Below are 18,359 nucleotides of genomic sequence, written 5' to 3' on the forward strand. Positions count from 1 at the left end.
CAAGAAATACAGTTATTCACTTTCTGACATCCGGTAAAACACTGAGGCAAGAAAAAACCAAAATATTCCCCAACGGGGTACTTAGCCAACTTGGATTCGGTCTGAAACTCCGAATTCGAAAAATTTCAGAACGCCGAACGGCACTTGCAACGCTGCTTCTGCATCGGACCATGCGGCAAAAAAGACTGAGGAAATGACGTCGGTCATGCGCTTTTGTACCCTGACGTCCTGATGTCAGTGTTAAGCAACTTGACCGACGTCAGCCTTATACTTTGGTATTCGGGCCGACCGAGGACAGCGGACTACCCATATGTAAGGACTGCAGCAATGTGAGATGAAGAACATCTATTCTGCATGGACTGTTGTGAACTTGGGGTCAGACCCTTATTGAACTTTGACAAAATGTTGCTCAACTGGATGTAGTTTGCTTTAGAGTAGTTTCTAACAGGTTTTGCTGGGTTTTTCAAGTTGATTTTTATTTAAAACGAGACAGCTTTGTGATCTGACCTCATCAGTGAGAGCATGACAGGGGGAGGGGGTATTGGGAAGGACTCTATCTAGGGTAATCTGCACATGGATGAACTCCACAGCACCATCCTGTTTAACCAACCCTGAGGCATATTTGTTGCTAATGTAGATCGAAACACCTCCACCTATAGTCTCCGTCTGTGCAGCTGATAGTCTAAATGTGTGGAAGGCACTGTAGCCTTGCACTGCCGGAGTACTTTCTTTGGCTTTAAACCATGTCTCAGTAATGGCACAGATGTCTGTATTTTCCAGAATGAGGGTAGCTTGTAGGGTGTGGAGTTCTTGTTATGGTTCCTAGCACAGAAAAGTAACACCTTCAGATTCCTTTGGGTTTTATTTGTTGTGTCAGTAGGTTTGTCACTGTAACATTGACTAAAAAGCTTCTAAGCGGTGGATAAAGTTTTAGTCAAATGCTGGAAACCTAGCAGGAACTGGTGCAGGCCATCTTTGGCAAAGCAACATGGTCTACTACTGAACATGTCCTCCCAGGCTGACAGATATTGAATTCTCCTGGACTGACACCAGAAACTATGCCAGTGCCATCATCCTTGGTAAAGGCAGAATAGTGCTCAATTCAAGGCATATACCGGTCAGAGACATTCAGAGAAGTCCATAATCTCTTTCTTTATGTAGTCAAGAGAGGTACATCTCAGGTTATTTCTGCCCACATGGACTATAACAGAATCATACTTGTATCTGTGGTGCAAAGACTTGAGTGTGTGTGTAACATGGTGGATCCCGGCTCCAGATAATGAGTGTAATCTTCTTGCTCAGACTGATTAGTGGGGTATCTGTGTGTCACAATGGAGTACCCTATGACAATAGTCCTGGTTAAACTGTTTGCTTGCCTTATGGGCTTTGTTTTCAGGGGTCAGTTGGGTGTAGTCTTATGTGTAGTGTTTGGTTCTGTTTTGGTGTCTGCTTTACAGATTGCCGAGTATGAGCATTTCAGTTTGCAGGCTTAGGAGATCTTTGAGGTTTGGGGAAGATTGATTTTTAGCTGCTTAGCATAAGATGGTCAGTGTGTGTGGTGGACTCTGTGTAGTGGATGCAGTGTGTGTGTGCTTCTTGACAGTCTTGTTTGTAAGCGAGATGTTTGCCTATAACGAAGTTGTGTATGTACATCTCTCCCATACTGTACTGATTTCTTTAAGGATTAAAAGGCTGTCTTTGTACACAAGACAATTGCTACTTTGTCTCAGGATGCCTATATCTACCAAGCTGGTTACCAGGACATTTGGAAATTGCATAGCCCTGTTGTCCACACCTGTATTAGGGTAGACTGTTAGGGTTTAAGGACTAGGTTTTACCAATGTTTCCTTGTCCCTACGGTTACGAGCAAGAGTTGAATAGTGCGACCATATGGTATTAGATATTAAGATATGGCATCAGTGCTATCTAATACACAAGACAGTTGGGTCTGAGCTTAACTCCATGCAATGCTCCAATTACAGGTTACACTGCTAGTGTTCGTTTTATAGGGAAACTTAACTGTCCAGGTGCTTGCGTTTGTACAGGGCATTGCCAAACTGCCACTGCATGGTGAGCAGCCCTGTGCAAATGAGCCTAATTTACAGAAGCAGAAATTAAAGTAAAATCTAACTCCTGAGACTCTGACCAATAAAAAAACTATGATTTCAGCCCCTCTGAAGTGCTTCCCAGCTCAAGTAGAACAGACGAACACCTTCTGCCACAAGATGGATAAACCAAGTCTTCTTAATGTAAAAGCACAGCAAAAAGGACCCTCAAGTGCAATGCAACAAATAAAACAACTTATTCTCTAGCTAAATCATCTCTCTACAAGGAGATGCCAAAACTAAACAGTTCAAGTAAAAAAAAAAAGAAAAGGAGAAAAAGTGATTTGTAGCACAAAATGCACTTTAAATGCTCAACAAATTGCAAAATACAAGCAGCAATCACTTAAATACTGAAAAACAAGTGCAATAACAGAGTCAGAGAATTTATCTTTGCGTGGATGGCATTGGATTCACTGGAAACACTTCTTGAACCAAAGGTAAATACCTAATGTTTGCTGAGTTCTGTAGAAGTTTGATTTCCTAGATGTAGATGGGGAATCCAGTGTTCATGCTATGGGTGGAGGTGCATGGCTGCTTGAATACCTCTTGCAGATAAGGAAGGGAAGGAAAGTACAGTTTTGTACCTACCATAAATGTAGATGTTCGAGGATTCCCTTGCTGCAGTCCTGACAATTGGGTATAGTCCGCGTCCCAGTCGGCCCGAATACCAGAGTATAAGGCTGACGTCGGTCATGGCGCCTTAGACTGACGTCAGTACGTCAGGGTACTAATGCGCATGACCGACGTCATTTCCTCAGTCTTTTCTTGCCCCAGATGTCAGAAGACCCAAAAGACAAGTCCCAAAACAACCTGCACCAAAAACATGTACAATATATACAGTAATATATACAAAAATATAAGCATGTAAACTCACCTACACAACCACCCTGAAACACAGAAGCGAAGGAGGGAGTGTAAATTGGACTGCAGCAAGGGAATCCTCGAACATCTACATTTATGGTAGGTACAAAACTGTACTATGTTCTTCGTCTTCCCTTGCTGCAGTCCTGACAATTGGGTAGAATCCCAAAGCAGAGGTAAGGGAGGCTGGCAAATTATAAAGTAGCAGGAGCTGACAACATGCCTTGTAAAACAGCTGTGGCAAAACCAGCTCTAGTCTTAGAGTATATAGGCAGGTGATAATGCCTAGAGAAAGTATGCACTGAACTCCAAGTAGCTGCTTCCAGAATATCCTTAGTTGCCACCCCCCGTAGAAATGCTGTTGAAGTGGCAGTAGCCCTAGTGGAATGAGGCCTAATCCCAGCTGGAACCTCTTTGCCATGATGGGAATAACAAAATGCAATGCAAAAGCCAATCCACCTAGAAATAGTTTGTTTTGACACAGGCTTGCCCTGTGAGCTTAAAGCAAAAGAAACAAGTAACTGCTGAGACTGTCTAAAATCTTTAGTCCTGCTCAAATAATAACGCAATTGCCTGTGTACATCTAAAGTGTGCAAAATCTTTTCCCCTTTATTTTGAGGATCTGCAAAAAACGTAGGCAAATGAATAGTTTGGTTTAAAGCCACACTAGAAACCACCTTAGGCATAAAGGAAGGATTAGTACGTAATGATACCCTGTCCTTATGGAAAATCAAAAAGGGCTCTACTGCCATAAGGGCCTGCAACTCAGACACCCTTCTTGCAGAAGTAATAGCCAACAGAAAAGCAGTCTTCCATGACAAATATTTCAATTCAGCAGTAGCTGCAGGCTCAAAAGGTTGTAGAGTAAGTTTTTCCAACACAAAATTGAGATCCCAAGCAGGAGTAGGAGCTCTACGTGGGGTCTTATATTCTTTGCCCCTCTAAGAAACTGCTTGAACAAAGGATGCGAAAACAAAGGTGGGTCACAATCATAGTGAGCTGAAATTGCTGCAGCATGAATCTTTATGGAAGAGAAAGACAAACCTTTGTCCAATAATTCAGTAAGATATTGAAGAGCCACACTCAAATTAGGCTCTGAAATCTCCAAATTCTTTGCTGTACTCCAAAATAAAAATCTCTTCCATTTTTCTGCGTACACTCTCCTAGTACTAGGCCTTCTAGCTTCCATAATCACATTTAAAACTTGTTGAGGAAGCTGAGACCTACCATGCTTCAACACAGAATATGCCAAGCTGTGAGATGAAGAGATGGAAGCTTGACATTGAGCAGATGACCGTCCTTCTGAGATAACAGATGAGGAATCAGAGGCAAAGGCCATGGAGGCTTCTTTACAAGACTCCTTAGAAGTGGGTACCAGTGTTGCCGAGGCCAATCTGGAGCTATCAAAATCATCCTTGGCCTGTCCAGTCTGACCTTTAGTAATACCTTTGGAAGAAGAGGTAGAGGTGGAAAGGCATAGACATGAAGGTTTTTCCAACTGAAAGACAGAGCATCCACTTTCCAAGCTGTGTGATGAAACCCCTTTGTGCAATACTTTGGCAGCTGGTGGTTTAGTGGAGAAGCGAACAGATCTATGTCTGGAGTTCCCCATGACACTGTCAATTTCTGAAATACATGAAGATCCAGTTTCCACTCGTGGGGATCCATGATTTGTCTGCTTAATACATCTGCTAGGGAGTTCTGTGCTCCTGGCAGAAACCTTGCCTGAAGAGTCAGTTGCAGGCTTAACGCAGTCTCCCATAGAATCATTGCTTGCCTGCATAGAGGATAAGAATGTGTTCCCCTTGCTTGTTGATGTACCACATGACAGTTGTGTTGTCTGTCAGAATCAACACCTGCCCTGGAAGAAGTAACTCCTTGAACGCCATCAATGCAAACTGGACTGCTAACATCTCCTTCATGTTGATATGTAGATGCTGTAGTCTGGCAGGCCACTTGTCTTGTATCCACTTTCCATTTAGATGAGCTCCCAAGCAGTGTCCGAGGCATCTGTCGTTAAAATCTGACTCGCCTCTGGCCGGGTCACAGAGAGTCCCTTGTTTAGGTGACATTCCTGAGCCCACCACAAGAATTCCTTTTGAAGGCAAGGTATTATTTGAATGACAGTGTCCAAATCTTGGCAGTGCTGTGTCCATACATTTTGAGATACCATTGCAGCTTCCTCATATGCAGTTTGGCATTGGGAAGCACCAGAATACAAGATGCCATGAACCCTAATGCTTGAAGGACTGTCCTTGCAGTCAGCACGGACTGATGAGATAGTTGATGGAAGTAAAGTGACAGACTCTTTTGTTTGTCCGGGGTTAAAAGGCCATCTGGGCTGCTGTATTCAGTCTCACACCCAGAAAGCACATGTCTTGAGAGGGTACTAGACTGGACTTTATTTCGTTCACAGAATACCCTAGGCATCTTAGCACTGCTATGACATATTCCAGATGCTGTAGAAGGTGTTCCTTTTCTTGAGCCAGAATCAGGCAGTCGTCCAAGTAAGGATAAATTTGAATGCCTTGAAGCCTGAAGTAAGCTATCACTGGAGCCAGAATCTTTGTGAATACTCTGGGCGCAGTAGATAAGCCAAAGGGCAATGCAGAGAACTGATAATGAAAATCTCCAGTTCGAAACCGCAGATACTTTCTGCAACTTAGCCTTATGGGCACATGAAGGTAAGCTTCCTTGAGATCCAAAGTTACCATCCAGTGATCCTTGCCCAGCAGAGGTAACAGTTGCTGTAACGTCAACATCTTGAACTTGGGAATGTCCAGATAAGTGTTGAGGATAGATAAATCCAAAATTGGTCTCCACGTGTTCCCCTTCTTTGGTACTAGGAACAGGCGAGAATAAAATCCGAAGCCCCTTTCTGACACAGGAACTGGCTGAATAGCCCCTATCTGGAGTAACTGAGAAACCTGCTTGTGAGCCTCTTTTCTTTGTGGAGGAGGAACATCTGGCATGCCTTTGAAAGGGGGCATTGTGTGGAAATAAAATCTGTACCCGTGATGAATGATATCCAGCACCCATCTGTCTTGAGTGATTAAATCCCAATTTTCTTTGAAAAGAGACAATCTTCCTCCCAAAGGAGCTGCCAGACGAGAGTCCACTGGCAGCTGAAAAGGCAGGTCATTGGTTCTGCTTACGAAAGGACTGACCCCTGCCCTCACCAGAAATCTGAGCAGGTGAACTGTCTGATCTAGGCCTAAACGAACCTTGAGCCCTGCCCCTACCACGTCTAGACCTACCCCTAGACTGGAAACCATAAGCAGGATATGTCCACCCTTTAGCAGGCCAATTTCTACTAAACTTCGGAGGCTGCACCTGCAAAAAATCTTTAACAGTCTGCATAGACTTAGCTTTGTCCTCCATTTTCTTTAAAACTGCTTCCACAGGCGGTCCAAACAACACATCAGACTGTAAAGGAGCATCCAAAATCCTGGTCTTAACATGCTCAGCTAAATTCTGATCCTTCAACCATGCATGTCTGCGAAGAACAGAACTAGTAGCAGCCACCCTCGAGGAGGCCTGAACAGCATCAAAACCACACTGCAAAGAATGCTTACCCACTTGTTCAGACACATGAACCAAATCCAGCAATTCTTTACACTCAATACCTTCCGCCAAAGCATCCACCTTAGATTTCAATTGTGAAAGGAGATAATTCTGATATTTCAGCATATGAAATTGACAATTCAACGCCCTCATGGCTAGAGTGGAAGAAGTATATACTTTCTTACCCCACCTATCCAAAGCCCTTGCCTCTTTATCAGAGGGTACAGGATTTTTAACCACAGAAGCTTTAACACCTTTAGGCCCCTGAGAAACAGTTTCTGGGTCCGCCCTGGGACTCTTAAACAAATACTTATGAGCTTCGGGCACCCTATAATACCTATCAGGCTTAACAGGAGCAGGAGGCAAGGAATCAGGGTTCAGAGAAGCCTCTGCAAAACATCCTCCACCACATTCAACACAGGAGGAATAGCTAAGGGCCTATGCTGGGGCAAAACAAGAATTCCCTAAGCCTTTTCTGGAGTCAGAGTAATCTTGGCCTTCCCATTTAAAGTGCTCCCTCATGGAGTGAAGAGTCTCTGAAAATGAAAAATCCTCAGGAGGAGAAGCTGAAGGAGTGGAATCATCCACATCAGAATCAGAATAAGTAGGAAACTCTTGCAAGTCTTCCACAGAAGACTCTGAAGCCTGTGAACACTGTTCAAAACTATCAAACTCCTGTTCCACCCTAGGCCTCTTATCAGGTGGGGCATAGAACCTCTAATCAGAGTAATCAAATCTTCTGCCATTTTAAGCATATGTTTCTTAGGCACAGAGCCGAAATGCTAGGAGAAGCCCCTACAGAAACTGAACTTGGCCTTCCTCTAAAAGAAGCTTTGGCAACAGAAGGAGAGGCCCTAACTACCTTGGGAAGAGAGGGAAGAACAGTTACCTGAGAAGCCCCTCAGCCTGGCCTACCTCCTGAGAGGGCACATCCTGTAACAGTAAAGTATCTGCCTGAGACTCCATAGAGACTCCTGGCAAAACCTCTGGCTCCCTGAGCCTTCTAAAGGACCGGCGTCCGGGACTGCCGGTTCCTCACCCATAGACTTCACTGTTTTGTCCTTGGGCTTCTTAGTTGAAGCAGGCGTCGTAGCATCCGACGGCATAGTATAATTGCAACGCTTCCCAAACACTAACCTAGCACAATCAAGCCTCCTCTTAATAGTGCGCTTGTTAAATCTAGCACAAGAGCGGCAACCAACAATGTCGTGCTCAGGCCCTAAACAAGGTATACACAATGTATGATAATCCCTATGCGGTATCTGCTTCCCACAAGAAATACAGTTATTCACTTTTTCTGACATCCGGTTAAATACTGAGGCAAGAAAAACCAAAATGTTCCCAACGGGTTACTTAGCCAACTCTGTATTCGGTCTGAAACTCCGGTTTCGGAAAATCTCAGAACGCCAACCTGCACTCGCAAAATTGCTTCTGCATCGGACCATGCGGCAAAAAAGACTGAGGAAATGACGTCGGTCATGCGCATTAGTACCCTGACGTACTGACGTCAGTCTAAGGCGCCATGACCGACGTCAGCCTTATACTCTGGTATTCGGGCCGACTGGGACGCGGACTATACCCAATTGTCAGGACTGCAGCAAGGGAAGACGAAGAACATCAACCCCTTTGGGTCATCTCATTTTTATGTCTCCTCCCTGGTGCTTTTCCAGGTGCATGTGGGGATTATGGATCAAAATGTAAAATCTCAAACCGTCTCAGCTGCCTGAATGATAGCCCCTCCTGCTCATGTAGTGTATGACGGACATAGTTGGTGGGGAACGATGGGGAGGAATAGTTCTTGATCTGGACAAGCACAGTCAAGAAATGTCCACAGTGAAAACCATATTCAAATGCAAGGGTGTTCATAAAGTTATTTGCTAACAAAGCACCTTGGACCAAAGGTCAGTTTTTTTATGTGCATTACCCCCAACTGCCTGTTGATCAATGCCCTCCAAGCCAACTGGCATATATATGGTCCACAACATGTGGCCATAGGCTGACTAGGAGGGACTATAATTCAGATAGCAGAGGTGGATTGAGATTATCAAAAACAATATAATAAGAGTTAAACGAATTTCAATTTTTGCTGCCTTCTTTAAAAGTCATGCACTGATGTTTGCACTTCTCAATGTCAAAACTTTGTCATGCAGGCTGCATAACTGTATATATAGGCCTTGTTTGTTTCATGCAAGTTCTTTGTAATTTGTACAGGTGGCCATTTCCCATTGGGCATTATTCTACATTATTGCAATTTTACACACATGCACACAGTAGCATAGCTAGAGCGGAGTGAAAGGCGCAACTGCCTTGGGTGCAAAATGTGTTGGAGGGGGGGGAGTGATCGGACAATCCAAATCTCTCTTCAGTGCATTACCAGCTATTAAAAGCTGGTACTGCATTTGCAGTCAAACCTGTGCACTGTAGTACTCTGTGTATCATCTAAACTGTACATCATAGCAAAAAAAAAAATTCCTCCTTAACTAAAACCGGAGCACTATAGCACTTCATGCAGTGTATAAGCAGCAGCAACTACTCGCTACATTTGTAGCGAAAAGTTTGCTACAGTTTAAAGAGAAAAAATAAATTTTTATACTAAAAACTTAAGCACCATAGCACTCTGCCAGGGTATAAACTGGAGTAAATACAAAATATGAAACACCAAAGTATACTACTATAATCGACTGCACCAAAGAGACAAAACAAAGCTTACATTATATGTTACTTCAGTAATGTGCAAAATATAGAAAGGAATACAAACAGTCAGGCGAAGAAAACACTGCCACATGTTACTTGAGTTTAGCTGGAGAAGAGACAGCATTTCCTCAACACACCCACCACCCATGCTAAACTATTCCACATCCAAGGTCAAACCATTTTGGAAGAAAAGTGAATGCCTGGTATTGCAGCAAAATGATATACCTTACTTCCTCAAATCAAGTGCAGTCTTAGTGATACAGTACATTAGTTTTGGGGTGGGGAGTCTCCCCTGCATTATTTTATTAGCATTTCTGATGCCTGAATCAACTTATGTTTAGCAAGGTAATTTTGGTTAGTTTGTGTCTGGCATTATGCTGTTTGTCCATGTCATTATGGATGGTGGTAGTTTTTCATGGGTTCTTTATAACAGTCAGATTCAACTCTACAGCAAATCATAAGTGTATAGAGTTATGCACAAGTATAATGTATGGCTATAAAATGGAAACCTGCATTTCTACAGCCTTACAGATGAACTTCCTTATAACAAGTATCACATGAAACATGAAAAGAAAACCAAGAAGCCCTTGCTAAGCATGCTGTTACAGTTCATGTGAGTAGGCTGTCATTAGTAACCTCAGGGTCACTACTTTTTTGTCCAACATACTGATATGTTTCTTGGCCTTTTGGTCAAGATCAAGTGTAGTGGTCTTCTGATCAAAAATTCTAACAACAAGCACCATCCAAGTGGTTAAATTTAAAGTAAAAGAAATTTGCAACTATTTTAATGTAGTCCATAAAGACATTTCAAACTGGCTACCAGGAGTAACACTGTCATCTATACAAGGTCTGATAGGACATTGAGATGACGCACTTTTGTGGCATTCTCATACACATAATATGGTCAGCAACAATCAGCTTAAACACAATCTAAAAATGAAAAGGTCCTACCTTCTCTGATAGCTGTGCAGGGGGCTCCCTCTTCATGTTCTAACCGAATTTCCTTTAATGCTACAAGATTATCTGTGAGTTTGCTTCTTCCCTTGTATACAGTTGCATATGTGCCCTTGGAAACAAATATAACAAAAGTTCATGCTTTCAGGGCACAAAGTCAAAATGCAATTACATTAAGTTTGCCTCTCTGGTGACCATCTTTTCACATGATTTCCAAAGGAAGCCTGTTTGACTTTTAATACTTCTATTTACAGACAGGGTTCTGAAAGGAGCAGTTTAAACCAACAGTGTCAAAAAACTGTAACACATGCAGTGCATCTTATTCTGTGATTATATTAATGGAATTTCTGTACAAAGTATATTAAAAAAATGTTTTGTAATACTAGGTACTTCGCAATTTGCTTTTAGAATTTTACAGTTTCTGTTTTTGAACCATTGTCTTCTTCAGAATACTACTAACTGTACTTACTCAGCTATTTATCAACTTGCTCAACACAATGAATAAAAATCAGAACAATCTGTTCAGATGAGAATATCACAGGAAGCTGTCGCAAAGAAACTGACTTAAAAGTTAAACTAACTAACTATACGAGCTACTTAAAGTCAACATTCCAACTCAAATCTTCCAAGTACAAGAGATAAGAAAAGAACTACTTTCGCAAAGAGGGGAAAGGTCTCCTTCTCATGCTGTCAGTCAAAAAAAAAACAAAGCAAAAAAAAATGTATACAATTGTTACTACACAACAGCTGATAAGGAGGTCATCATCCAGGCAGAAATCAGGGGTGGTTTGTGGTTTTTCCATGTTCTCCCTGGCTTTAACCTCAGCCTTACCCAGCCAGAAGAAGGGATGTGCAATGCAGCATCTGGAGAGGATATCCCCTCACTTCCCCAAGGGGCATTCCTCTAATAAATGCTGTCACGAACAGCATGAGTGGTGGACACTCTAGTCTCCATCAGGACTAGGGTTGCCAACTGTCCAGAATTCTTCCGGACTGTCCAGAATTAAGGGACACTGTCCGGAAGAACGGAAAATGCCTGTGTTGTCCGGAAAAAATGGCGCACTGTGCACATTTTCGTTTAGTTTAAAAAATTACATTTTTTTTTTTTTTTAGGGGCGTTCTTTAAGAACACCCTTTGCGGCCATTTGCAGATGACGAAAACAGTGTCTTTGCGAGTTGCGACTGTTTACGTCTGTCTACTCACTGTCTTCTGCGCGAGCGGAATTTGAATTATAAAGATGACGGACTGTATGCTGAAAAGCCCCAGGCAAAGCACGAGTTCGGCTGGTGTTTCCTCTGAGTTTTCTCTAATCCAACACTGTGGCACATGCAAGTTTCGTCCCCCCCCCCCCAGCTCATACTGTGTTGTATTTTAATGGGGCAGGGTGCTGCAGTCCTGAGTATGTCCTCCTATGATGCCTAGTAGTAACTATGCACCTGTTTTCAGTTTGCCATCCATTTCCTATTGCAATATTACCGGCAGCTTACCATTTTTTAACGTAACATAGGCAATCAATTCTTCAAGGGCAGCATGCATTGATTTGCAGATGAAACACTGAAATATAAAATTGTTTGCTAGCAGCAACTTTTCATTAGTTGCAGATCTCTTTAATGTGGAATTATTTAGATGATGTTTTACTTCTGCAGAGATTGTGCATATTGACTGATATTGGTGGATTTTAATGACATAAGTATGAGTGGCCATTTATGGTTGAAATGTTCTGAATTGGGCAGTTTTGTCATTTGGTTCATGTGTTTTGTTTCAATGCTTACTGGCAAAATGTTTACAACTATAAATTTAACACACAGTCTAACAAGTGGTGCTGTTACTGTCATCACATCATCACTGTCAAAAATAATAAGGCTTGTTGAGGGCAATGTGTTTGTGTGTGTGTCTAAAAGCTGCAAGCTGAACGTTATATGTTTTTCATTTGCTTATCAATGAGAAATCAGAAGTGTACAGAAAAGTATCTACCATTGTTGAGGGGTAGTTGATATATGAAAATAGCACCTATAGTATTACTTCTGCCTGATTACTGATGAGGCTTGCTGGGCAGCAGTGTCTGTCAAAGAGCAATATGGCTATATTATTTATGTGAAGACTTCACTGTCACATCTGATGTACCCTCTCTAAAGGGGCATGCATAGCCATCTGGAACAGTATGTATGTGGGTGTTCTGTACTCAAGTACCCTATTAGAACTCTCTGGATTTTTAGTGTGAATTGGTTTAAGGGAACTAACATATGGCCATTTTCATACGGTTAACATATCCAACATTTTAGAGGATTGTGTTGCCACAGCCTGGCAATATATATGCTATTTAAGTATATCAGTAATATGCCAGTTTTGTTTCATTAGAGATTCTACATGAGCATGAGCGTACCAGTCTTAAAGTTGTGATGGCTGCTAATTCACGTCAGCTAGCTGTTAGTATGTATTAAAATTTAATACAATCAGGAAGGCAAGTCAAAGAACTTTTGCTTGGCTTTAAAAATGTGTGCAAGGGGCCTAGGATTTGAAAAAACCCAAAGGTAAACTTAATCCACCACTGGCCAAATGTATTTTCTTTGAATGTAGGTTTCAATGCTGTTTCAGTGAATGTGAGTTTTAAAGGCAAAGAAGTATTAAAGCTATGTCTGTTTATGAGAGACTGTACTGCTTGTTTAGCAAATGGCTATTAGTGTTTGTGCTGTAAAATTCGAAATAAAAGTTTTACATTAAATCCAAGTATCTGTAATCATTGTAGAAGTAAAGCCGAAAACAGTATGCACACAGAGTTTTGAACAGTATTTATGGCAACTTAGGAGAAATGTCGAGATAGCCAAGTAATGGGACACCGGAATGGCTGCGTGTGTGTGTGTGTGTGTGTGTGTGTGTGTGTGTGTGTGTGTGTGTGTATGGGGGGGGGGGGGTGTACCACATGCGTGGGGGGTACCGCATTTTCCTTTCATGTACATGTCCAGAATTTTTGACATGAAAAGTTGGAAACCCTAATCAGGACAATCTCACCACCCAGTGCATCTCCTGTATGCACTCAACCTCCCCCCTTTCCTGGGAGATAACAGTAATCCATAACAAGTCATTACTTCCATCTTCCTGCCTGGCTCATCTAGTGTTGGGATTGCTAATCGAACCTCACTCACCTGAATTGTAATTGGTGCTCTAGCCCTCTGTGAAACAGAGTCAGTTCTGCAGGGTGGTGCATTAGCTGTCAAATCTCTTTGTGAAGCTGGGCTGTTACCACATTTGTTAAACATTTCATTGACAGTTTTTTTAATATTCATATAAATTCATCACTTACACAGATTTTCATTTTTAATTTTCCAAAGTTTAAATCTTCTTCATAAAACCAGTTTCTTTAAAATGTCATAATCTAAAATCCAACTACACACTTTAGTTAGAATAGACTTTGTGTCTATATGCATTTTAAAACTCTTCCTGATGTTCTCATTTATTAATCTTGTACAATTACTATCAATTAGCTTCTACTTAATGAATCCCATGTCTCTAAAATCGTACTTTAATTCACACATTTGCATCCACTCTCACTATTTGATTGCAATGTTCTAGCCCTCATTTCTTTGCTTATTACATGCTCAACCACCACCAAGAATTCCATCAACTGTGGGCAATGAATTGCTTTCCATTTGTTTCCAACATTTCTTGCAATTACTAGTGCTGACCACAAGAGATTACAATGATCCAGTTTCATTTACTGTGAACTGGAGCACTTTGCCTGTCCATAGGTCATGTAACAAATAGCTGTTTTCTGTATTCTTGTTTCACATTCATATTGTGTGCATTCCCACTCATTTTTATTTACAATTTATTAACCGGGTTAGTCCCACTAGGCCAAAAGGCCTCTTTTCAGGGAGATCTGAGGTGATATTCATACAGACTACAGAAAATTTGGCCAGGGCACAGAGGGACTTTCCCTGCTCATACATACATACAAAAAGCAAGACAAAATATGTAAAAAAAAAAAAAAAAATGTGGACAGATTGAGACTACTGAGCATGTATTTTTAAAATGTGATAGTTAATTTGTGGAAAGAAATATGTGAACATAACAGGGTGAAAAGTTTGATAACATTTAGCAAATAAATATGGACATAATAGAATTTGGTTATTATGGTGCATGAAAACAGGATGAAGTACAAAAAATAGCCAGAGTAATATTTTATGTTTCATGGACTATATGAAAAGTACAGCTGTGTACAATTACCATAAATGTAGATTTTCGAGTGTATTCACTGTTGCAGTCATTACATTTGGGGTAATCTGCTGGCAGGTTGCCCTCAGTCGGCCTGAATTCCAAAGTATTGGGTCCTGAGTCGGTTGCTGTCTCTTCTTCCATGACATCAGGTCGTCAGGGGTATAAAATATGCAGCCAACGCCATTTTCTTTAGTTTTTCTTGCCCCCGATGTCAGGAGTCCCCAAAAGGTAGCAATTTATATATATATATATATATATATATATATATATATATATATATATATATGTATATACACATGGATCAATAGAAATTTTACCTTCATCTACAAGCAAATACACCACATAAGTTGTAGAAGATAGAGAAGGAAAGATAAACTCCAGAAGGACAGGGGGATGGCGGGAGGGTAACCTGGACTGCAACAACGAATACACTTGAACATCTACATTTATGGTAAGTGGACACAACTGTGAAATGTTCTTCGTGTTTCACTTTTGCAGTCATTACATTTGGGTAGAATCCCAAAGCTGTGGTTGGGGGGTGGAGCTAAACAGCATTAGGAGTGGTTATAAGGCCCTGCAGAACTGCAGTGGCAAAGCCTGCTCTGGATTTAGAGTAAAGAGGCAAATGATAATGCTTTGTAAAGGTGTAAAGGTGTGAACAGAACTCCAAGTAGCAGCCTTTAGAATGTCTTTTGTTGGTACTCCCCTTAGGAAAGGCTGCTGAAGTAGCTGCAGCTCTGGTTGAATGAGACCTAATGCCCTTGGACACAGGTTTACCATGGTGTAAGTAGCAGAAACGGATGTAGTGGCTTATCCACTTTGAAATTGTCTGCTTTGAAATAGCCTTTCCCTCTGATCCTGCTGCATGTCACTAGTAATTGTTCAGATTTTCTTAGAGCTTTAGTCCTGCTTAAGTAGAATCTTAGTTGTCTGTGTACGTCCAAGGAAAGCAGAATTCTCTCGCCCTTGTTCTGTGGATTTGGATAAAAGGTTAGTAGATGAACTGTTTTGGTTAAGAGTCAGACTGGAAACCACCTTATAAAAAAGTAGGATTTGTCCTCAGGGATACCCTGTCTGGGTAAAATATGATAAAAGGCTCGATAGCCATGAGGGCTTGTAGCTCTGAAACTCTTCTTGCGGAAGTAATTGCTAAAAGCAGAGCTGTTTTCCATGATAAGAACTTTATATCAGCGGTAGCAGCTGGTTCAAATGGAGGCAGGGTGAGCTTTTCCAACACAGAATTGAGGTCCCATGCAGGCAATGGTGATCTTCTAGGAGGCCTTACATTTTTGGCTTCTCTAAGATACTGCTTTAGTAAAGGATGAGAAAAGATTTGTGGCTCTGTATTGTAATGAGCCGAAATGGCAGAAGCATGGATTTTAACTGATGAGAAAGATAGGCCTTTGTCAAGCATCTCAGTTAAGTATTGCAATATCTGAGGAATATTTGGGTCTGCTGTATCAGTTCCTTGTGTTTGATTCCAAGCACAGAATCTCTTCCATTTGTCAGCATAGGATTTTCTAGTACTAGGCCTTCTGGCTTCCAAAATGACATCCATCACAGCTTTACTGAGAGGTGTTGTTTGTATGACTACATGATCAGCCATGCTGCCAGGTTCAGAGTCTGTAGTTGATAGTGCAGGATCTGATTGTTTTGCTGGGACAGTAGTTGTGGTCTTAGAGGCAAGGTCCAAGCTGGGTATTGAGACAAGTTCCTTAGGACTGGGTACCAGTATTGGCGGGGCCAGTCTGGGGCAATTAGTATCATCTTTGGTTTCTCTTGTCTGACTTTTAGGAGGACCTTGGGGAGAAGAGGCGGCGGAGGAAAGGCATAAACTGAGAGGTTGTTCCAACTGAAGGATAGGGAGTCCACTTTCCATACTTGTCTGTGATAAGTCCTTGTGCAGAATCTTTTCAATTGATAATTTTAAGGAGAGGTAAATAGATCTATGTCTGGGCTCCCCCATTTCTCTGTTATCATGCTGAAGACTTGTGAATTTAGTTTCCACTCGTGAGGGTCCATAAGGTTTCTGCTTAAATAGTCTGCCAGAGTGTTTTGTTTTCCTGGCAGGAATTGTGCTTGAAGATGTATTTCGTAGGTCAAAGCTGTGTTCCACAGTGTCATGACTAATCTGCAGAGTGGGTATGAGTGTGTGCCCCCTTGCTTGTTTATATACCACATGACTGTGGTGTTGTCCGTCTTTATCAGTACTTGTCCTGGATGAAGTAATACTTGAAGGCTGTTAGGGCATTTTGAACAGCTAGCATCTCTTTCTGGTTGATATGCAGATGCATTTCTTTTGGTGACCATATGCCCTATGCATCTTCCTGCCATGTGGGCCCCCCAGGCATAATCTGATGAGTCTGTTGTGATGGTTTGGCTGGCAGGGGGTAGAATGAATGGCAGTCCAATGTTTTGGTGACATGCCTTTGCCCACCATAGAAACTCCTGCTGCAGGCAGGGAATGAGAGGAATCATTGTTTCCAGACTGTGAGAATGTTGACTCCATAAACTTTTTAGGTACCATTGAAGTTTCCTCATATGCAGTCTTGCATATGGAAGCAGCAGTATGCAGGATGCCACGAAGCCCACAGCCTGCAGAATTTGGCTTGCAGAAGACTGGGGTTTTGTTGCCATCAGAGTTTGAAGTAAGTAGTCAGTTGCCTTTGTTTGTCTGGCATGAAGTAAGCCATCTGGACAGTTGTATTCAAGCTTGCACCCAGGAATGTTATCTTTTGAGAGGGTACCAGTTGTGATGGCATGTTAGAAGCCTTTTCACAAACGCCAGATGTCGAAGAAGAATGTCCTTGTTCTCTGCTTGAATGAGACAGTCGTCCAAGTAAGGATATATCTGTATACTTCTTTGTCTGCAAAATGCAAGTACTGGTGCCAGGCACTTTGCAAAGACCCTGGGTGCAGTAGATAAGCCAAAGGGCAGTGCAGAGAATTGGTAATGCATTAAGCCAGCCTTGAATCTGAGGTATCTTCTGCACGATTGTCTATTGGGACATGCAGGTATGCCTCGTTTAGGTCTAAAGTCACCAGCCAAGTATTCTTGCCCAGCATGGGCAGAAGCTGCTGCAAAGTCAGCATTTTGAATTTTGGAATGTCCAGGTATATGTTCAAAATCAATAAATCCAGTATTGGCCCGCCAGGCCTTGTCCTTTCTGGGTACCAAGAACAGTCGAGTAAAAACTTTGTCCTTTTTCCTGTTCTGGTACTGTCTGAATGGCCCCCATATCCATGAGGGACATAACCTGTTCCTGTGCCTCTGCCCACTGATTTTTTGGCAGATCTGGCCAACCATTTGCCATTGGCAGTGTGTGGAAATGAAATCTGTATCCCTGTGATACGATGTTTAGTACCCACTTGTCCTGGGTTATTAACTGGCAATTTTTTTAGCACAAAGTGCTAGTTTTCTCCCTATGGGTGCTGCCAAAAGATAAGTGCTTGGTGTAGGCAGAGGGAAGTAATTGGGATTGCTTTCTATAGGTTTGCCCCTTATCTCCTCCAGATTTGGAGGTGGAAGCGCCCCATTGCTTTGACCTGTATGAATCTTGCGCCTGGTATCTGGAACCCTTAGGGCGCCTGGATTTGCCCCTTTGAGCTCTGTCTGACACAGGAAAGAACCAGTTTTTTGCAGGACAGTGTCTACTGGGAACATTACTCAAGCCCCAACACCCTAGCCCAAAGGTTCCTTGAGTTCATAAACTCAAATGCTATGGAACAACTAGTCACCATTCCCACAAGAGGAGAAAATATACTAGACCTGATCATCACAAACATGGGGACAAAATGCTCCACACCGGAAGTATATCCCTCATTGGTGAGATCAGACCATAAATTAATCTCACTGGAGATCCACATTTCCGCCCCACCCCCAGCAAAAAAGACCACAGTGAAGAACTTCTCAAAAGCAAACTTCACACTTCTTAAGACTGGAGTGTTATCCTTCAAGGCCCCCT

At 42.1% G+C, this 18,359-nt stretch overlaps 1 protein-coding gene across 6 annotated transcripts in view; it reads right to left on the reverse strand.

Annotated features, from left to right (window-relative positions):
- LOC122806846 (cyclin-dependent kinase 17-like) overlaps positions 1–18,359 on the reverse strand; it is a 2,140,137-nt gene that overhangs the window by 590,828 nt on the left and 1,530,950 nt on the right. For all 6 annotated transcript variants that reach the window (XM_044077605.1, XM_044077600.1, XM_044077601.1 and 3 more), the window contains one exon: positions 10,176–10,290. In XM_044077605.1, the coding sequence (XP_043933540.1) occupies positions 10,176–10,290 (115 nt within the window). The remainder of the gene's footprint in view (positions 1–10,175; positions 10,291–18,359) is intronic.

This window comes from Protopterus annectens, chromosome 7.part0 (assembly GCF_019279795.1).
Source record: "Protopterus annectens isolate FY-2018-M chromosome 7.part0, PAN1.0, whole genome shotgun sequence".
In the NCBI taxonomy this organism is placed as follows: Eukaryota; Metazoa; Chordata; order Ceratodontiformes; family Protopteridae; genus Protopterus; species Protopterus annectens.